General features: G+C 38.2%; 1 protein-coding gene and 1 long non-coding RNA gene across 3 annotated transcripts in view; both read right to left on the bottom strand.

Annotated features, from left to right (window-relative positions):
- LOC141363191 (uncharacterized) overlaps positions 1-21,271 on the bottom strand; it is a 479,244-nt gene that overhangs the window by 236,864 nt on the left and 221,109 nt on the right. The gene's annotated exons all lie outside the window — the stretch shown is intronic.
- The window catches only part of LOC129444805 (zeta-sarcoglycan), a 399,770-nt gene that overhangs the window by 188,657 nt on the left and 189,842 nt on the right, over positions 1-21,271 (bottom strand). Inside the window, exons 1-2 of one of the 2 annotated variants that reach the window (XM_055205726.2) lie at positions 5,875-6,423; positions 3,316-3,510 (exon numbers count right to left, since the gene is read on the bottom strand). In XM_055205726.2, the coding sequence (XP_055061701.2) occupies positions 3,316-3,510 (195 nt within the window). In that variant the 5' untranslated portion in view covers positions 5,875-6,423. Of the gene's footprint in view, positions 1-3,315; positions 3,511-5,874; positions 6,424-21,271 lie in introns of those variants that run through there. The other variant, XM_055205725.2, reaches the window with a different exon arrangement.

Raw genomic sequence — 21,271 nt, 5'->3', positions numbered from 1 at the left:
CCCGGAAAAGGAATAATGACATTTTATGCGATCTGATTGGCCTGATGAAAACTCTGTGGTTTGAGTGAATTGTGCCTCTAGGATTATGTGTAGCTATATTGACAAAGGATAATTGGAGAACTAGGCGATATCTAGTCAACCAGGGCCAATGGGGAGAGCTTGGCGGGGATTGCGGTGATAAACAGAGGGGCTCAGTAATATCTGCCAGTGTGGTCGGGGGAAGACTCAACTGAGAGGCAGTATACAAGTTAAACAATTACAGGTTTTGTTAGCCTGCGGGACAACAAACAGTTATGGTTCCCATTTGGCTGTGACATCGAGGATGTACACATTTCTCAAAATTACCATTTACAGAAAATGGTCTATGCACAAAACATGTTTTTGAATACTACAAACTCCACATACCCAGCTAGCAATAGCCATCATTTCACTTTCTATGTTAACTATAAACCCCACATAGTCCGGCTGTCAGTAACCGACTTTTAGCCAAAATAACCTTGGTGAATATGGGCACGTGTCATTTTTGCTCAAATAACTTGTATGATTTTCCATCATGTAAGAAATGTCAGCAGGCATTACAAGGTGTTTAGTTTTTGGGCTATAGTTGGATAAATCTGATTACATTTTCACTGACAGACCCAATTTTGCCTTGTATAACAGATGTCTGGGCTGTGTGTGTTTGGATATTAAACGCCTTTTCAATGCAAAATTGCTTGCTGGGTAAGAACAAGGAGGTAGGCCTATTGTAGTCACCAGATCAAGCTTTTTACTTCTCTACAGCCAGCATGTGTGGCAGATGCTTTTAAACAAGGACATATCGGCTAAGTAAATAAAGTGCTGTGACCTCATGCCTGCTAAGTAGTAAACTGTACGTGGCATTCCGAATAATAATGCAAGTACCTCAGAGAGGAGAGAGACAAACAGATGAGAGAAATAGAGAGAAGATGACAGACATCAGCAATTGCAGCAAAAATTGCTGAGTAATAGATAGAACCAGAATGTGACATTTTCTGTAGAAATGCTGCACGCATTCAGCACTATGATTTTATCATTGTAGTGGCTAAGGCATTGCTGTGGTTGCTAAGGTCTTCGACACATTTCGTTTGTTGCTATGCATCTGTTCTGGGTTGATTTGAGTGGTTGGCAGGTGGTTACAAGGGCCGTCAAGATGATTGCTTACTAACTCAAGGTAAAGCCAGGTCTCTATAATATTTTTGTCCCAGTCTATGGGATTTCTTCAAGCTGCACCTTTTGGGCAATATTATGGTATCATTTTTGGCCTTATCTGTAATGTTTTCGAGGTACTGAGTCATTAGGTTAGCCCATCACACACCAACGTTTAAAACCAAAGGTGATTTTAAGGAATGGCATGCAAAAATTACACTTTAAAAATGCTGGGGGGTTTTCAACCCAGTGTTGGTTCAAAAAAGGTCAATCTCAGCCATTGGGTTAAATTAACCCCAATATTTTTATATTTGAACCCATAATGGGTTAAACAACCCAGCATTTTGAACTGAAACAACCCAACATAGGGGAAATTACAACATTCATTGCACACTGCAAAAAATGATTTTCAAGAAAAAAAATCTTAGTATTTTTGTCTTGTTTTTAGTACAAATATAAAAAAAAATCTTAAATTAGGATGCTTTTCCTTAATGAGCAAAATGACCCAAGAAAATAAGTCTAGTTTTTAGACTAAAAATATCAAATTTAAGTGATTTTGTGCTTAAAACAAGCAAAAAAATCTGCCAATGGGGTAAGCTGATTTTTCTTGAATTTTTCTTGAATTGAGTGTTTAAGAAAAATGTTCAAGATTTTTTTGCTTACCCCATTGGCAGATTTTCGGCTTGTTTTATGCAGTGCAAAAAATGATTTTCAAGAAAAAATGTATTAGTATTTTTGTTTTCAGTAAAAATATCTAAAAATTCTTAAATTAAGATGCTTTTTCTTGATGAGCAAAACTACCCAAGAATATAAGTCTAGTTTTTAGACCAAAAATATCAAATTCAAGTGATTTTGTGCATAAAACAAGCAAAAAAATCTGCCAATGGGGTAACCAATTTTTCTTATATTAATCTTGAATTTAGTGTTTAAGAAAAATGTTCGAGATTTTTTTGCTTACCCCATTGGCAGATTTTTTTTATTTTTTTTTACTTGTTTTATGCAGTGCAACAAATGATTTTCAAGAAAAAAAATCTTAGCATTTTTGTCTTGTTTTCAGTAAAAATATCTAAAAATTCTTAAATTAAGATGCTTTTCCATAAAACAAGGCAACAAATCTACCGAGCCCCTAAGGTGACATTGGAGTAAAAAAATCTCAAGTTTAGTTTTATGTGCTCACGTGAAACCTTAATGTGCGAAAGTTTCACGTGAGCACACAAAACTAAACGCGGTAGTTTCACGTGTGCGCACAATAGTTTCACGTGAGCACACAAAACTAAACGCGGTAGTTTCACGTGCGCGCACGATAGTTTCACGTTAGCATGCAAAACTAAACTTTATTTAATTTGTCCCCTTAGGGGCTCCGTAAATGGGGTAAGCACATTTTTCTTGAATTTTTCTTGAATTTAGTGTTTAAGAAAAATGTGCAAGATTTTTTTGCTTAGCCCATTGGCAGATTTTTTGGCTTGTTTTATGCACAAAATCACTTAAATTTGATATTCTTGGTCTAAAAAATCGACTTCTTCGGTCGTTTTGCTCATCAAGAAAAAGCATCTTAATTTAGGAATTTTTAGATATTTTTACTCAAAACAAGACAAAAATACTAAGATTTTTTTTTTTTTGAAAATAATTTATTGGAGTGTTGGTTTGGGTTAATCGGTTTTGACCTAGCAGTGGGTTGATAATAACCCAGCATTTTTTAATGTGTACCCATTTTCTGACAGATCAAAATAAATAGTTAAGACCACAGCCCTAAGAAAGGAAAAAAAGTGCCAGCACCTTGCAGTCAGATTTGTAGTGCCAATCAGAATGTCTTGAGGCGCAGAAGGCAGCAAGGTCAGAGTGTCATTTTGTCATGTGGTGATGCTAATTTGTGTACCTATAACAAGGTTAGCGTAAATCTAACTCACTGTTCAGGCATATTTAATTTTTCTCACATGCAATGTCGTACAGCTGTTTTCTCTTATTACAGTCTCTAAGCATCTCTGTGTGCATGTGTGTCTTGGAAAGGCAGAGGTTTGGAAAGCCTTCAAGTGGCTAAATCTGGCAGAAATTTACAAGCACCTTTACATCACCAACCACAAGTATGAAAAATACTGTAATGGCATTTGCAAAACAGAGTCAAATGGAAAAAAACTGTAAACTGATGCTTACCACCGTAAAGTTCATGACCTTTAGGATCCAGATGGTCAAGGCTAGGTTGACGATCATGGTGACGAGGAGGAGGAGGATGAAAAAATACAGACAGCGCTTCCGCCAACCGTAAATCCCTACAGGGTACACCGTAGCACAGCCCGGCCTCTGGAGGGGGTTCGGCTGGGATGCCAGGATGTACTGCTCCTGGGTCATCTACCGAGAAAAAACAAAAAAGGAACATCTTAAAATTTGTATGTTTTTGATAAAAACATTTAAATGCAAAACCAAATAAACATACTGTTCCATTGACCTTTCCTTTAATCCAATTTGTTAACGTTTATGCACAATTCATCTTCTGTTTGAGGAGGATAATTTATAATCGGGTATTGTAACTGACAAAGACAAACAATGGTGGAGGGATGTGATGAGATAAAAACGGCAGCAAATGATGGAATGAAAGCAAACAGGGAGGAAAAGGACACAGCAATGTCACTTTTTCAAAAGCTCTTTGTCAGTAACATCTGCTTTTTAATTTAAAATCTTTCTGCAATCTCAGCATGTATCGACTCTGATACCTGAACCTTCACAATCTCTCTGTAACCTGTCGGCAAACTTCCTTTAGCCGGCTTACATTCATCTTCAGCTGCTTGCAAAGGTCTTTAGGTTCCCACGAACTACTCAACAACTCTCAAATCGCCTCCGCTCTATTCAGACTTGAAAATAAAGGTTCACATTAAAAGTGAAAAGGTTTTAAAGCCTGATGAGTATAGATAACTTTTTGAATCATATAAAAGCTACACCGCAAAAAAATACTTTCTTGCTTAGTATTTTTTCTTGTTTTCAATAAACATATCTAAAAATTCTTAAATTAAGATGCTTTATCTTGATAAGCAAATCGACCCAAGAAAATTAGTCTAGATTTTAGACCAAAAATATCAAATTTAACAGATTTTGTGTATAAAACAAGCAAAAAATCTGCCAATGGGGTAAGCACATTTTTCTTGAATTTAGTGTTTAAGAAAAATGTTCAAGATTTTTTTGCTTACCCCATTGGCAGATTTTTTTGCTTGTTTTATGCACAAACTCACTTAAATTTGATATTTTTGGTCTAAAAACTAGACTTATTCGTTTTGCTGATCAAGAAAAAGCATTTTAATTTGCAAAAAAAGCAAAAAAATCTGCCAATGGGGTAAAAATTGTCATTTTCTTGAATTAATTGGTTTTTTTGCGATTGTTGCGGGGAAAAAATCCTTGATCTTGTGGCACATTTTCTTAAAAAAATGGAATTGAATGTGCCAGATTTTTATTCAATTTTATGCGATAACTTGCAAAAACTGCGGAAACTGTTTGCAGCCTTTGCAGCTTTTCAATGATGTTCATGTCCCGTAATTGCGTCACTTGATAATGTTTCCATGGCAACAGGGAACATGGCGACGCTTGTGTGAAGTAAATGCAACATTTTTCAACTTTCTGCTAATATATATGTGACTTTTTGCTACGAAAATGCAGGGATTATGAATGTAATTTATGCGGTGAAAGTGCGGCCTATTTGAAAATATGCAGACTTTGGCTGATTATGCATTGAATCATGCGATCGCATTATCACGTTTTTCTGGAGGGACTGATTAAGTGTTAAAAAAAAATTTCTTACCTCATTGGCAGAATTTTTTACTTGTTTTAAACACAAATTTACTTAAATTATTATTATTATTTTTGTCTAAAAACTATTTTTAACTATTAACTATTTTGCTCATCAAGAAAATACATCTTGATTTAAGAATTTTTAGATATTTGTATTAAAAATAAGACAAAAATACTACAAAAGTAATTTCTTCCAGTTTAAAAGCATACTGCAGAGATAAAGTGTTTTTTTTTGGGAATGTTTAAAAGGTTTTGCTATTTCAGTCATGCAGAGACATCTATAAATGAGGTACTTCATTGAGAGTTGAGTTCATTGGCACTGTGGTCAACAAGACCTTTTTCTGTTTGCTTGAGTGGTCTGATATGTCAGACTCAAACTTTGACCGAAACTTCAGATTTATTTAAACAAACAGGAAACCTGAATGGAGGTGGTCCACTGTGGAATCTGCATCAATGCCTTTATTACATCTGTGTAGGTTGTTTGGTGAACCTATGGTCCTACACCAAGCACTCCACTATTTCACCATCACAGATAAACATCAACCATCTATCCAGGGTGCACTCTGCCTGTGGCCCAAGATGGTGGGATAAGCTCCTGCCCCCATGACCCTGCAGAGGACAAGTGGATTCGGAGGATGGATGGATGGAGATAAACATCTAGACGTTTCTGAGCAATAGCTTCTTTCTCTCACCCACACCAGAATTCCTAACCTTTGCTGCTCCTTTTGCGTTGGAGAGCGTGCATGTGCAAATTTTCTCTATATTTGTGGCGTGCGAATCGATGAATGTGGGTTTAAGTCGGTGCGGAGGAGTTTAGTTAATAGTCAGTTTCAACACATGGGTGAAAGAGATCATTCCGTTTTTCTAGCCTCAAGTCCTCATCTGCTATAAATATATATATAGAGAGAGAAATACCGGATAGTTTTTCTTTTTTACCTTTCAGTCTCCCACGCATTCGCTATCTTTACAGTTTTAGCACATCTTTGTTTTCCGTTTCCTTCTTGCAGCGATCTTCTCTCGCTGCGTCTTGCCTTTATTTCGCTCTGTATGGTTCCATACCCTTTTTACTCCACCCTAAACCAACCCTTGATGTCTCTCTTGTTCTCACTCAGTCTCTTCAGTTCCAATGCATTTCTGAAATTGATCTGACAGGAAAGTGATCCATCAAATGCATGTGCAGCTGAGTCGGTCCAGAACGGCACCCTGCCTACAGCCTAACACTATTAACACGCTCACCAACTACTCGCTCGCTCGCTCGCTCACTCACTCACTCAGATTACATCTGCTTGTTCCAGCAAAAACAAAGTCAGATAAACACAGCTGTGGTTTATGGTAAGACATGTGAAAAACAAAGGGGGCCTAAAATGCGCAACAGCTAAGAATAGAAAACAATTGCAGAAAATTTCATAAGGGGCTCCTTTAAACGTTAAATATTGTCCAAATGATGGACTGGTAATTGTTGTGTTGTGACTGCTTAATTCTTGATAAAAGCATTCACAATAAACCACTTAAGAAGATGTTTACTGTAGTGTCTTTCTCAGTAACTCTCCCTGCTATCCCAGCAACACACCAGCAGATTGTGCTAACTGACCCTGCTAATGATTTTATATGTAGGACTGGACTATTTTTTGGACACAGAGTGCAGAGACTTTAAAGACAAGGTAGTTTAGAGTAGGAAATAAAGGAGGAATACAGCAGTGCTTTAACAGCAGACTGTAGTATTTGTAGTTTTCACTCGAACTACAGGACCGCGACCCGACGGTTGGAAACTTCTTTAGTGCGGTTTTGGCCGATAGAGGGCTGCAAAGCGAATGTGAAAGTGGCGTTCACCCTGTTTCGAGTGGATGAACGACTGAAACTTTTTTGGAAACATTATTTTAAGGTAAAAAAAACTCTTTTGTTGCTTTAATCAAAGCCATAATCTATGCATTGCTAACACAGTACCAGTTGACAGCAGCATGCACTTCGGAAGCAAAAAATGTGGGTGTCATTCAAACTTCCTACCTTTGGATGTGTCTCTGGACACCTGAAGTTGATGTGAGCTGCAAGACTTGCAGGTAAACCCATAGATATGTATAATAAAGGCTAGATGTCTCGCCCGCGCTGCTGGCCAATGGAGGTAGACTTCCGCACCTGGCGGCCATCTTGTCTCAGTCAGCTCGCTCACTTGTAGCATTGTGTTTTAATGGTGCATGTACTTTTAAATAACCATAACTTGCTCAATTTTCTACCAATTTTCAAATGGTTTGGTTTGATATTAAAACATAATGCTACAAGTGAGCAAGCTGACTGAGACAAGATGGCCGCCGGTGATGACTTTAGAGACTCAGCCGTAAGACATCTAGCCTTTTTTATACATATCTATGGGTATAGACCTTTTGCGAGTCGACGTCACAGTTATGTCACGCACGCATGTGGTGGCAGAAAAACAGTGGAAATGAATGAGACACGAGTGAAACGAACAATATATCTCACTAGAAAATGTTTTGTTGTGCTGTTGAGTGTCAGAAAAGGAATGCCAAAATAGATGACCTTCATTTTTATAGTATAGCCTACCGTCGTCGAAAACACCATTTGAGGATAAACGTAGGTGTTTATGGTTGCAATAAAAGCCCTCAACCGGACAGACTAGAGTGATGAAATCATCTGAAAATCTTTTAATAATTTGAATAGAAAATAATTAGTGAAGATATCTGGTGTTCTGTCGAAGTCTGATCCCTCTATGTGTTTCTTATAGTGTTTTCAACACGTTACGTTTATAATTTATTTAGAAAGATTAAAGATTTGAATTAGTTCATAATATCAATAATATTACCATTTTTGTTAAAGTTTTCGTATTTTTTTTCGTTTTCTATTACTTCTTTTTACCTTATATCTCAGCCTATGTCTTTTTCCTGTTTGTTCTAAATTATGATGTTTACTAAAAAATATATAAACATAGCACACACGCACACGATGTAAAGTGTTAATAATATATAAACAGGCCAATACAAATTAATTTGTATGTAAACATAATAGTTTTAGAACAAACACGTAGGCTAAAAATATAAGGAAGAAATTGAAAACAGGAAATGATGAGATATTTAATAAATGATATTATACAGAATACATGATAGTATTGCTCTTATAAGTACTTCAGCGATTAATACTGTAAAAATAATTGATTTACCAATAAAGAACAACACATATACATTACATACATGCACACAATTAGTAGCCAAGCCATTTAAACTTTTAATTTATTTAAAAAATAAACATTACTTGGTGAAAACGTTATAAGAAACATTACACTTAAGATAAATATAGGGGAAACAGACTTCTACAGAACACCGGATCCTTAAAAATCTCAGTTCAATGCTAAAACACTTCACACAGCTATTGAGAAGCATTCACTTTCTGCCACCAGTTGGGCTCCGCCCACAAAAAACGTCATCTCTGTTTGCAAACACGCAAAAGGTCTATACCAGCGTGTTGAGCACATGACTTGTGCACGGCACGCTGGTCAATCAGAATAAATGTGTTACAAACAGTAGGTGCTTTGTTACGTTCTACTTAATGTGGCGTTGCACAGAGCGATCAGCCTATGACCTCAGTGTAGCGTGAGAACAATTCGAAAGCTATGCTCTTGCAGTAACTTGATCTCATCTGCCGATTGGGCTGCGCATGGAGTCGAGAGGACAATCTGCTTATGCAGAGCGAACGCTGTGCAACGACAGCAAGATACTGAAACGATGTTGGCGATCTCGAAAACTTTTATTAAACGTTTGTGCATCTAGTAGCGTTTTCCTTAAATAATTCCGGCGACCCAGTTTTTAATTCTCTCGACCACACTTAAGCGTTTTGTGTTAAGCCCGGAATCCACGGCAGGATTTTTGCGCTCTTATAAGATCATTGCATCATAACACTGTGCGACATGAATTGTTTAAACTTGGGTACGACGAGCATGTAGACTGTACGATGATGACATGGAGGCTTATGTTAGCGCAACGTCACCAGCATGCGCTAGTGGTAAACAAACACCGGTACACAGGTCGTAGCAGTAAACACACTGTGCATTGCTCATGCTAAATGCTGAAAACTATCGTAGGCTACCTTTGGACGCAAGACCGGGAAAACATCCGTCTTTAAAACTTCCTCACTGTATGACCCAAGACCACCGACGAAGAGCCACGATCACAGAAATATTCTTTCGTCTGGGTAAAAATTTTGACAGTAAAAATTCTGCAGTGTATCCCGAGACTTCCTGTGAGCCACTAAAGTCATATTGCAAGTGACACAGATGTGCCGTTTTGACCTGCTAGTTAATGTATATTATTAAATCCAGAAAGATCACCGTTTTTGTGCAGTTAGTGGTTGCCATAATAGCTTGTACAAATGAAACATACACATGAAAAAGGTAAAAACACTTGCAGGTGCAAACACTCGACTGGCTTTCCCACTGTACAGGTACTGTGCTTTTATAGTTGTGCCTTGAAAACCTGTCAACGATATATCTTTATATGATGTATTAGGCTATTTCTTAATTTCATCCTTCCACTGGGTTACACATGGCAGGTGTTGTAAATATTTACAATATATGTTTTTAATCATGTTTTGTGGGTGCTCCCACGACATTGTTTTCTACCAGCCGGCTGTTAAAACAGAAGTCTCGAATAGAAAAAAGAAATACATCACACAACCACAATCGAAAATAAGGTGGATAAACCAATCAAACTGACAGTGATGATGTCATTGTAATATTTGCATACTAAACTGTGATTGGTCTTTTCACACATAGCCTCGTAGAAGGCTAAAAAGAAGGCATTTATTGCAATGTGAATGTAATCAGGACTGTATTTTAAAACTAAAAACAGTCACTGGTAGAGTACACTTGAAACCTTTGTGCACTGATTCGGTCCTGCATAGGATTTACAAGCGTCCCCAAGGACCCCTGTGGTGAAGGATAAGATCCCCATAACATTTTGTTGAGGCTGGTGATGAAAGGTGACCCACTCTGTGTTTTGTTCTCATGGGAGTGTGTCTCTGTTTGATTCATACATAATCTAAAACAGCAATGAATTCTCGGTAGCAGAGGAATGGTGGCACTCAAAGTTGAGGCTCTGAATTACATATTGGGCACCAGAACACAAGTGGACATAAAATATAGAGGCATTGTGTTAATCCAGATAGTTACTAAGGAGTGGTGCCTTCTATCTGCAATCTGACACTATCAGCCAATCAGCTTTAGTGATCTTGTCATGTTTCATTAAAAATTTTAATAAATAAAAAATAAAAATATTTTGAATATACCTGTTAAGTGCTATGTAGTACTATAAATTGCAACGTATAGTGGCCTCATTCTTTATAACAAAAATGTGTATGTGTAAGTCTGAGAGAGAAAAGGAGAAGGGAGTATTATGTCAACCCAGCAGGAAAGAATAATTCGCTAAGCAAACAGACACGAAAATATCAAATCGTCTTCCGCCTTTCACTAAATCAATACCAGCACAAATATTACTTCAATTTCGCACGATGACATCGCGGCATGCGGGCGCTAACGCTAAGCAGTATTAACAAATCGATACATCATTTAAAAAGGTCATATCAGTCAGGGATGTAATTTAATGCCAGCCAGCAGACAGCACAGATTTGCAGCTAATTAAATGTTGCCATCTCTGTACAAGCTCTCTGGCTTTTCAAAGGTGAATCAAGGCAGAGGTATCGACAGTTCTAGCTCTGCATAAGCAGGGGTGACATTCTGTAGCAAAGCCCGTCTGTCGTTAATCTGCTCCCTTTACTTCGAGTTCACCTCTTGGTGAAGTTCTCTCCGTAGCCGTCTTCAATCTTAATCATAATCTTACACTTTTAATTAGCACTTTGTAACAGAACCGAGCACCAGGGTGTAGATTCAGAGTCACGGTTTGTCATCCTTCATAGATGCGCGGATCGCTTTCGTCAGATTATGTGTGCATTAAATCGGAAAGCTTGGACTGATGCGGGAACGCGCGGTACGAAGCAGGTGTCCCCTGCAATATAGGCACAATTATGACATCGTTCGCAGCGTGGGTGTCACGAGCGAGCGGCGTGCAGTCAAAACATTAACCGCCTGAATGCCCATAGTTTTCCGACAATTCTCTGTCGCCCGTGTGGGAAGATGAGGACGGATCTCACAGCTGTGCGTGTTGTGGCACGCTTTACACATGAAATCACAGCAAGGAAAACACTAAATCATCGACAGGGAAAACACACATTAGTAAGACGGATGGCGTGATTTTCTCTTCATTCTTGTTTCGACACAATATTTTAGGGAGCATCTGGGAAAACATCCAGCATTGCATTTGGTGAAATTCTACATGTAGGGTAAAGCACAGCATAGATGCACACAGAAAGCATAATTTGCATGCATTGCATTTTGCAATTAATCTGAGTGATGTTTGTTTTGTGAGAAATGGTGTTTGATCTATTAAACATGGTTGGCAGATGATTTGTGCGTATTTTCTTACATGCATTAATATTTTGCATTTCCTGTGTGCCTCCTGGGTAATGAGAAGCCTTTACAGGCCATCAATTAGGACATTAGAATAGGGGGCAGGGTTATTATGACTCAACTTGTATACTTAAATGTTCTGATTTCTTTGTATGAATTCAATATTTGTCTTGATGGCTACATCTGGTGGAAATTTTGTTTCAATAGCCCACTTAGAAATCCCCTAACTGATAAAAATGTTGTTGTGTATTTATGTATTTATATACACCATAGACTTAGACAATTGTGACCAGAGATAAAACACATTTTTTCATGGTCTTTTCAAATATTTTTTACATTATTGACATTGATGTTTAATTTACTTACAAATCTGTCCGATGAAAACCACGTATGTCCATTTTGACGATTTTGAGATTTTTCGACGGATTGAATGTCCAGGTTCATTTCCGTATACAGTATGCTTCACATATCTAAATGGCCAATGAAAAGTTGTGAAATCATGTCATCTGATTTTCACGTATATCCATTTGGTGTCAAAGCTGTCAATCATGCCGAGTATCTCCCGCCTTTTGGACGCATCTCGCCGGTCTCGTGAAGTTTCATCGAAGCTCAGCACTGGATAGCCGAATAAACATAGCCTGGTAAGACAATGACTTTCCTTCATCGAGGTAAACGTTTCCCCCCTGACGCCAAACGTAATTCTAGGAGTGACAAAATTACGGTAGGACTGTGCAAACAAAGTATCTGTCTAGAATTACCATGTCAGTGTATTGATTCATTGTCCCTTCATAGTTTGCAAGAGACATTTAATAAATTTATAATTAATATTTAATAAACTAAGCGTATTTAATTAACTAAGACGTAGGCTATTTAATATAAACTGAGCGTATTCTTCTGTCAATATGAAACGCGACTTGGCCATTCTAATTAATGATCAGAAGAATGGGTATCGACCACCGTTATTGTAAAATATGCACGTATGTCCATTTAAACTCAATTTTGGTCAAATGTGGATTATATCATTACACTGGCAAGAATATGGTTACATGTAAAGATGCCGTACCAAGTATGACAACGCTACATTCAACTGCTTTTGAAATACAGTGTTTTTTTTTTCCCTTTCCTGAAAAGTAACTGTTTTGGACATACGTGAGTTTCATCGGGTTAATGTAAGAATGTTTCCTGTGATGCAAGAAAGCACAGAATCACAATGGAAACACTATTTCTTATCAAACCGAGAAGTCTTTTAATAAATACCTAAACAATCTGCCACTCAAGACTGGATGCAATATTGCCACGGAGCGTCCCTGCTGTTTTGGGCTGCCCTGTCAAGGCTCATAAAGGGAGTCCAACCTAACTAGGGAAAAATTGTAGCAGACTGTTGCTACCTGCATCTGTACATCAACACAGCCCGGAGAGACCTGCGCCCGAGTTTTCCCTGCGTGAACCAGTATGACAAGCCAAAATTGGAGTTTTCTGGCAGAAGCACCCTGACGTTTAAACAGTGGGTTTTCTGCTTCCTGTAGCCACCCACCCTCACGCGCTGCTTTATTTGTGCGCTCGGCGCCATGTGTGTTGACAGGGAGCCAGATATTGTCTTCTGTTCTCCCTTCGCTACCTGGGGAAGCTAATTAGGGTTCTATTTCAGAGCACGCTAAGGGACAGGGACCGCAAGCGAAAAAAATGCTAATGCGAAATATGCTAGCGCAGCGCTGTCTGACAGGTATGAAAAAGGCTATTTGTGGGACCGCATTGAACTATAAATACTTTTGAATCGTCCGTAAGTTCTTTGGATGGCGTTACATCCCCCCGGTCAGCCGACTCTTTCCCTGGGTCGTTTGCGACGTTATCTGTGACAGCTAAGTTTTAGTAACTGCCTGAAATGCCTTGTGCTGACAAGCCTCAACCGCTTTCAGGCCTGTCAATCAAACCTGCCACTCGATAGATCCACTCTTAGCTAAGGGAAAAGGTTGGTGGCATTCGCTTAAATACAAACCCCCATAACAGAGGTAAACATTACATGCTCCAGCAGAGTCTGCCTGCCACAGCTGTGAATTTTTTCAGGTTCACACCCTTTTGGGTCGCAACGCACATCGGTTGCCTCTTCATCTGTGCTACACAACAAAAACAACCTCAGGCGTTTTTCTTTTGAACCAAAGCCCATGGGTAAACAGCACAACTTTACCTAAAGGCCTAATTGCTTATGCATCAAAAGTAAGGAAGTAAAATATTTCAAAGGCATAAAATTGGTGTACAATTCAATCTTATATAGGGTATTATACAATGCATGTATGCTGCGGTTTGACTTTATTCATAATAGGGTGCCTAGGGTGGCCATTCGTGCCAGTTTGCCGGACACATCCCGAACATGTTTTCGGGTTCGTTCTCCGGAAGTCGCGTTGCTCGACCGCATACGTCATCGAGGTTCTCACATTTCAGTTAAAATACATTAGAAAATTAAGATTTATTTATTTTAAGACATACAATCATTGTAGTTTCGTTCTTACCTTGAAATGTAACGGTTGCTTTTCTTTAAATAAACCCGAAATATTAAACCTTGATGACGTATGCGGTCGAGCAACGCGACTTCCGGAGAAAGAACTCGAAAACATGTTCGGGACGTGTCCGGCGGAACTGGCACGAATGGCCACCCTAAGGGTGCCTGTATGGGTGTTGGTGTAGTGCAGGAACCTGCTGTCAAAAACAAGGAACCTCGAGGGCTAAAACCAAAAATGCATTCACATACTATTAATGAGACCAAGTTGATTCCTAAAATTCACCCGCCCTTCTCCGCACCGTAAATACAATCATAGCTTTGATAACGGTGACAAAACGGGACCTTTAAAAATGACTGCAGTTGTTAACACCTAAAATATTTTAACATTTTCAACTTTTTCAAAATTTAATTAGAAAAACTTCTAATTTTTAGGCATTACCAATCAAAGTAATTTTTTAAAAGTTGAACCAACTTTTATTTTTTATAGTACAGATTTGTGCAATTGTGAAAACCATCTGTCTTGACGCATGTGTGCAGCATGCATTTAAGAGCACGCACACAGCTTTCTTAAGAGTTTATGAAATTTCGATCTTTGTTCATTCAAAGGAAGCCGTGTGGATACAAACAAATATATACATAGACAGCCAATCTAATAGCATGTGCTGTTGTTCGATACTTCATTTGGTTTGTACGTTCCCTTGCTACGCTTTCTTAGCTTTACTCCGAAAGGAACATAGCGGCCTGCGCAAACAAACCCAATGTGACCTTCGATGTGTCACAAATCCAGCAAGTGTGCGTTATGACACGGGGTTGGGTTTAGATGAAATCAGGTGACCATAAAGGCGTGCTGCTTTAAGCTTTAGTAAAAGACATGAAATCAATGGGACAACAGAGATGCCTCTGGAGGAAGGGCATTGTGGATGGGCCGAGCTAGGGAGGTTTAGGGCCGGATGAAATATGGCAAACGACATAAGCGCTTGTAAATCATCGCATGCTGATAACATCGTACATATAGCGTACAGTACAAACACGTTCTATCCGAACAGCTGGAACCAGCTTAAGGTGGTTTGCTGGTTGAAATTTATCTAGAGGGTCCCACAGGCAGGCCAAGCTGGTGTAAAGCTGGTTTAAGTGATATCTAAGCTGATGCGAAGCTGGCTGGCCAGATGGTCTCTACAAAACCATAAAAACGCATTTACGCATTTGGCAGACACTTTTATCCAAAGCAACTTACAGTGCATTCAAGCAGTACATTTTATCAGTGTGTATGTTCCCTGGGAATTAAAAACTAACACAATGCTCTACATATTGAGCTACAGGAAAACAGGGGCTGGGAAAACAGCAAAGCACGATAGCGTGGTTTAAGTTATTATTTGCATTTTGTGTGAGGTTGTTAGCAAACCCTGCCTGGAAATCCAGCTAAAACCATCTTATGGTGCGTCCACACCAAACGCGGAAGAGGCGGCAAGCGCGAGTGATTTACATAATGCAATGTAAGTCAATGCAAAGACGCGAATAGGCATCCTGCGGCGTGGTAAGCGCGAATGGCTTGGATGGCGCGTTCCACGTGAATTCAGCGTTGAAAAATTTGAACTTTGGCGGATTTTTGCGCCGCGTTAACCAATCAGAAGCTTGCTCTAGCAGTAACGTGAAGCGAGCGGAGTCAGAAAAACAAAACAAGAATGGAGGGCAATCATCATCGCTATACGACAGATCTTCGGAATTTTACAAGAATTAAAACGATCTTGTTTGAAAGAAAGTGAGTGAGGAGGTCGAACAATCTGGTAAGTTTACCTCAATTTGAGCTATATAAGCCCCTCCCATGACGCGAATTTAAGCATGAATGTCTCGAATGACTAGAACTTCACATGCGACTTTCATGCGTGAATGAAGCGAGTAAAAGTTCAAGCGTCCAACTACATGCGAATAGCGCGTCTTGTGTGAGCACACACTAAGGATGGTAGCTGTTTTCACATGCCTTCCAGCTGGTTTAAAGCTTGTTGATTACGACCATGAGTTGGTCTAGGATGGTATGGTGGTGAACAGGATGCTTGGTGGTGGGTCATCTGGACTACCAGCTAGTAGACCTGTTTTCTAAAAAATAAAAAATATGTAAATATAAATATATTTATTGAAAATAATTACATAAAATAACATATAATATATTATACACCAAAATGAAACATAAGAACAATTTAATTTGTACAGTATTGTATAGGGTTCACTCCCAAACCAATTTGGATCATGCTGAATCATATACTGTATAAACAAATTTAAATAAATACATTTAGCTCCCAATTAATGCGTCCTTGGTTAAAAAAGTGCCATTCTTGCAACTGGGGCAGAACCCTTTAAAAAGGTCCTGATACAGATATGTACCTCTGAGGTACTAAAATGTCACTTTATGTGCAAATGTGTACTTTTAAAAGGGTATTGCTGCAGTAATATGGAGCTAGTTAGCATTTTTATCTGATACTGTGCTTGGCTATGGTGGTTCACAAACTGGACCAGCAAGAGACAATCCAGCATAAATCCGCCTGGACCAAGTAAGGTAGTGGGATAGCTGTTGAGATTTTTGTATTTGTTGTTCTGCAGAAGATCCCAATGACGAAAATGTGCCACCTGTTTACCACAGTGGGGTGGATGTCTACAGAGAACTTGGCAGCTAGGCTTAGCGTCAGGTCTGTCCACCTGGCCACAAGCCGTTGACTGGATTAAACCGCATTACAGGCATTTACCGCAGACCACCACAGGTAGATGAAGTATCTGTACCATCTTCCCATCGAGACAAACACCGGTGACCTTCACATGGTATAATGGCTACAAACAAACACAAGTGTCGCCTGACCCATAGCTGAGAAGCATGCCACTTTTACAGTATTGTTGAATTGTTTAATACACATATCTGAATCGAGATTGTTTCCAAAACTAACAGGTGGCGTGACAAGCTGAGGAAAGTATTTATTACTAATATTTTCAATTTATTGCCTCAAGCTGGGCAAGTGGCCCTGGTGATATAGGTTGATCTTAAAAGACAGTGACAGGGAAGGGCCAACCAATATAGTTTTCGGTTTTGGGGGCTTTAATGACATCTTAACTTCTTATTTGTGGAAAATTGAATTTGCATGCTTCCCGGTTCACTGCCTAATCTTGTTGGTACTCTTTGACCTTCAAGAGTAAGTGGAAGATTAATGAGTTTATTTGTAATGTGTCTGGGGAGGGTCATCAAATTCACTCTTCAACATTGTTGTATCATTGGCTGAAAGGTTTTTTGTATCATTTTCTGGTATTAATAATTTATTTTTTTATTACAAAGTTCGCTTGGATTGAAACTACTTTAGGTGAAGATGATGTGCTTGTGATAACAAAAAATGTGATAAAAAGCATTGAATATTTTCTTTTCCCTGATGCCTTCATGTACCCTCAAGAGAACTTGAGAGACTTTTGCCTTCCATAAATCATTTCTTGCCTATTTTTATGCAGTTCTTGTATGTAGTGGCCAAACATAGCCATCCTAATAACCCCCCCCCACACACACACACACATACACACACATTTTGTATGGTAAATAAAAAATTATTTTCGCATTTCTCATCTTCTATTCAGTTTTTCTGACCTGGGCACATCATGTCTAAAACCTTTTTCTTATCTATAATGTTTTATGTGTTCATTTACAAGTTCTCTTGCTCTCTATCTATCATCTGTGCAATGACCCTGTGTCTTCTCGCGGTTCTGAATGAGATGTGTTAAGGTCTGTTTGACTTCACACTGGGCTGCGTTGATCCATCGGTAGATTAACTGAACACATGGTGACATAAAACGATTGATGTGTCGTGCAAATGAGCGGTAAAAACCGCGTTGCATATTCCGTAAAATGACGCACTGGTGGCTACCCATGTGTCTAAAGTAAAATGAGAGAGAGCAGGGCCGGAGTGGGGCCACTTTTCAGCCCGGGAGTTTCAGGCCCAAGACCGGCCCACTTTTTCCATAGTGTTATTCCAAATTAGCACTTTTTTCAAATTGGATAAATAAAGCAACAGTTCAGCTCTTACTATAGTTTTTAATAATATCATGGTTAAACAAATAAGGTTAAAGTTAAATAATATTTCACTTAAGATGAGAAGTTAACAAAAATATTCCTCTACACTCTAAAAAGGCTGTGTTATTTTTTACCCATAATGGGTAAATATTGGACAGAACACATGCTGGGTTAAAAATAACCCAATGTTGGGTTGTTGTTATACAACCATGGATTATAATAACCCAACAGTTGGGTTAAAACAACCCAGCATTGGGTCGATTTTGGCCCAGCAGCGTTTTCTGTCCAATATTTGCCCATTGTGGGTCAAAAATAACCCAGCCCTGTTACAGTCTATTCCACAAGGAAAGCTTGATAAATTATTAGCATTGCTAATGCTATGACGCCTATGATTAATCAGGTGCAAATAGAAATATAAAACCCAGTCCTAATTTAAAAAGAAAACAATTTGACAAAAATATTGAATCCAATATTGGGTAAATATATAGCATAAAAAATGATTTATAAGCTTTTTTTAGGCTGCTCATTTTTGACTGGGAACACAAAAGGTGTTATATGGTTCTGAACACAACCTGAGGGTTAAATAGCTTTAATTCATATTGTTTACTCATTGCCTCCTCGTTTTTAGCGGGGAACTGGCTTATCTGCTGCTCAGAAACTGCTTGCATAATATTTGCAAAGTCTATGAATCGCATGTATACACAAAAGGCTAATATTTTAACAAAAAAAATGTTGGCTTGTAAATAGTTTGAAAACGGTATTAGCCAAATAATTAAGTTGCTAATGCTAACCATTACTAGGCTTATTTCTCTTTAAGTTACCTGTTGTCACTTTTGTTTGTCCTCTTGAAAAAAAATCTGTAAGTTTGGACATTTGGCAGCATCCTCCTACAATGGCTTTTTTCTTCAACCTGTTTTTTTACGCCCTCCTCCTCTCAGACGCGTTTTGTTACGGTAGCGCCGGCCCAGCCTACCGGAGAAAAGTTTTGGAATAGACGTGCTATGGACCGAACCAACTCTATGGAAGGGGAGGGGAAAACTCCTTCACATGGTACAACCCATGCAGAGGCTGCGCGCTGCAGCGTCAATGCGAAACTTGTGAAGTGTCATTTAAGAGAAGACAGACTCACTAAAGTGACAAATGTAAAAAAAAAAAAAAAAAACTCGACCGGCCCAAAAGTGAAGCGGCCCACCGGGAATCCTCCCGGTTCTCCCGATTACCCACTCCGGGCCTGAGAGAGAGATGTATGATGCATTATATCAGATAACACCCTCTTTTCACCCATCTCAAATACATACTCACACACACAAAATGATATATCATTTAGAGAAGTATCATTCACTAAATGGAGTTTAGCAGCAGCTCTCAAAGAGAAATTATATTTTGAATAATTGTCATACGTCTTGATTAGATAAATAAGCCAGCTGCAACCAGCATCTCCCATGGAGGAACTACGTGACCTACATGTGAAAAGTTAACTGTTAAGATTGGACACGAGATACTCGAAATTAAACAAACCAGATACTTGCTAAATGTGTCGAGTTAAAGGCCCATCCTCTTGGCGGGTCAAACTATCAAAATGCTTGAGACAACGGCATTCATTCGAAACTAAATGAGGTTACGAGAAACCATGATTACACCATGAACAGCTCTGTTCCAAAACTGCTTAGACTGAGATATAAGGCACCATGGGCTTGCTCCAGATATGAGGACTGATGCAAAATATATGCTCCCTTATTCATATACATTCTAAAATAACCTCATTAGCCAAAACCTAAGGAAACATTGCATAAGCTTACTGAAAAATATATCCAAAAGTTTGTGAAGAATGTCATTTATGAATGTGATTCAAATACATGGCCCTGTCGGTAAATTGAGAATAAAGTCTTAGTATAGGAGCATCAATGTTTGATTTCAATCATTGATTTACATTGATTTCAATCTTTGGGATAACCTTTCTCAGTCGGTATTAAAAATTATCAAGGTTATATTTTCACAGAATGTTCCTTACATTATATAGGATGATTTATGTATAAAACTAATATTTTAGCAGGGTTTTCAAAGGTATCAGGAAATCTGTTTCCAGGTCCAATCTCCACTCATTTCAATAGAGGATATTATTTAAAGGTCACATATTTCTAGTTTCTAGAGTTTAATTTTAAGTTATGATGTCCTTAAGAATATATATTTGCAGTTTAAGTACAAAAAATAATCTCTATATATATTTTTACAGCTCCTGTTTCAGGAGCTCCGCTAAGAACAGGTCGTTTTGGCCTGTAATAAGTAATATTCATTAGTCTCTTCTGATAGGCCTGTTGGTTTATGAGTGAAATATGCCGTTGAAATAACGTTATGGAAGTACAGTAAAAATGTTAGTTTCTGTACACTTAATGTTAGGTTAGTAAACCAACAGACACAGAGACTAAGAGATTTTAACATTACCATGTTTAACTCAATAAAACAGACACCAACAGGGCGGGTGTCGGTAATTAACCCTTTTACTGTCACAGTTCCTCCTGAGGAACACCTGACTTTACTTCAATATTTTGGATGTAAATATTTATCGAATCGTGACAAACTATATATCTTTGGAAAGGTCTAAGCCTCTAGAATACAGATATTTTCAGTGCTTTAAAAAATAAATTATGTAGGGAGAGTGATTGATTCATTTATGATAAGAGTGCGTCTAAAACATTGATAATCCTACTATATGTCACTGTTCCGCCTACGAGACGCCTACTGTTGCTTCAGTTTTTTGCATATGAATTCGTATCTAATCATGACAAACTCATTTGAAAGCTCTAAGAGTGTAGTTTTCATATATCATCTTCATTTTGGGAATAAAATTATGTTATGAGAGTCAGTTTGTAAATGGTCATGGGCCCACAGGTGAGGCCAACTTTTTATACATATTTATAAGATTAAACCCCTCCTCTAAACCTAAAAAATCATGACAAACTATATATCACTAGAAAGCTCTCAGAATGTAGTTTTCATATTTCAAGGTCATCTGATGATAGAAATAATGTAGTGACCGTTTTTTGTTACATGCCTCCCCCCATAGGAATGCATATTAATTATTATATATTTATAAAACTATATCCTATTATAAATCTTCAAAAATGTTGACAAACTATATATTGTTGGAAAGCTCTATGAATGTAGTTTTCATATTTTAAATCATTTTAGCAGTAATAATAATGCAGTGAGAGAAATTGAATAAATTGTGACAAGAGTATGCAGCAAACCGTTGACACCTAGTGGCCTTTGTTGGTAAAATGACTAAAAGAGTGACACAAACCACATTTTTTATGATTTTAACTTGAAATTT

This window comes from Misgurnus anguillicaudatus, chromosome 3, assembly GCF_027580225.2.
Source record: "Misgurnus anguillicaudatus chromosome 3, ASM2758022v2, whole genome shotgun sequence".
Lineage (NCBI taxonomy): Eukaryota > Metazoa > Chordata > Actinopteri > Cypriniformes > Cobitidae > Misgurnus > Misgurnus anguillicaudatus.
The sequence above is the reverse complement of the archived record's forward strand: the minus strand, read 5'-3'. Positions and strand labels throughout refer to the sequence as shown.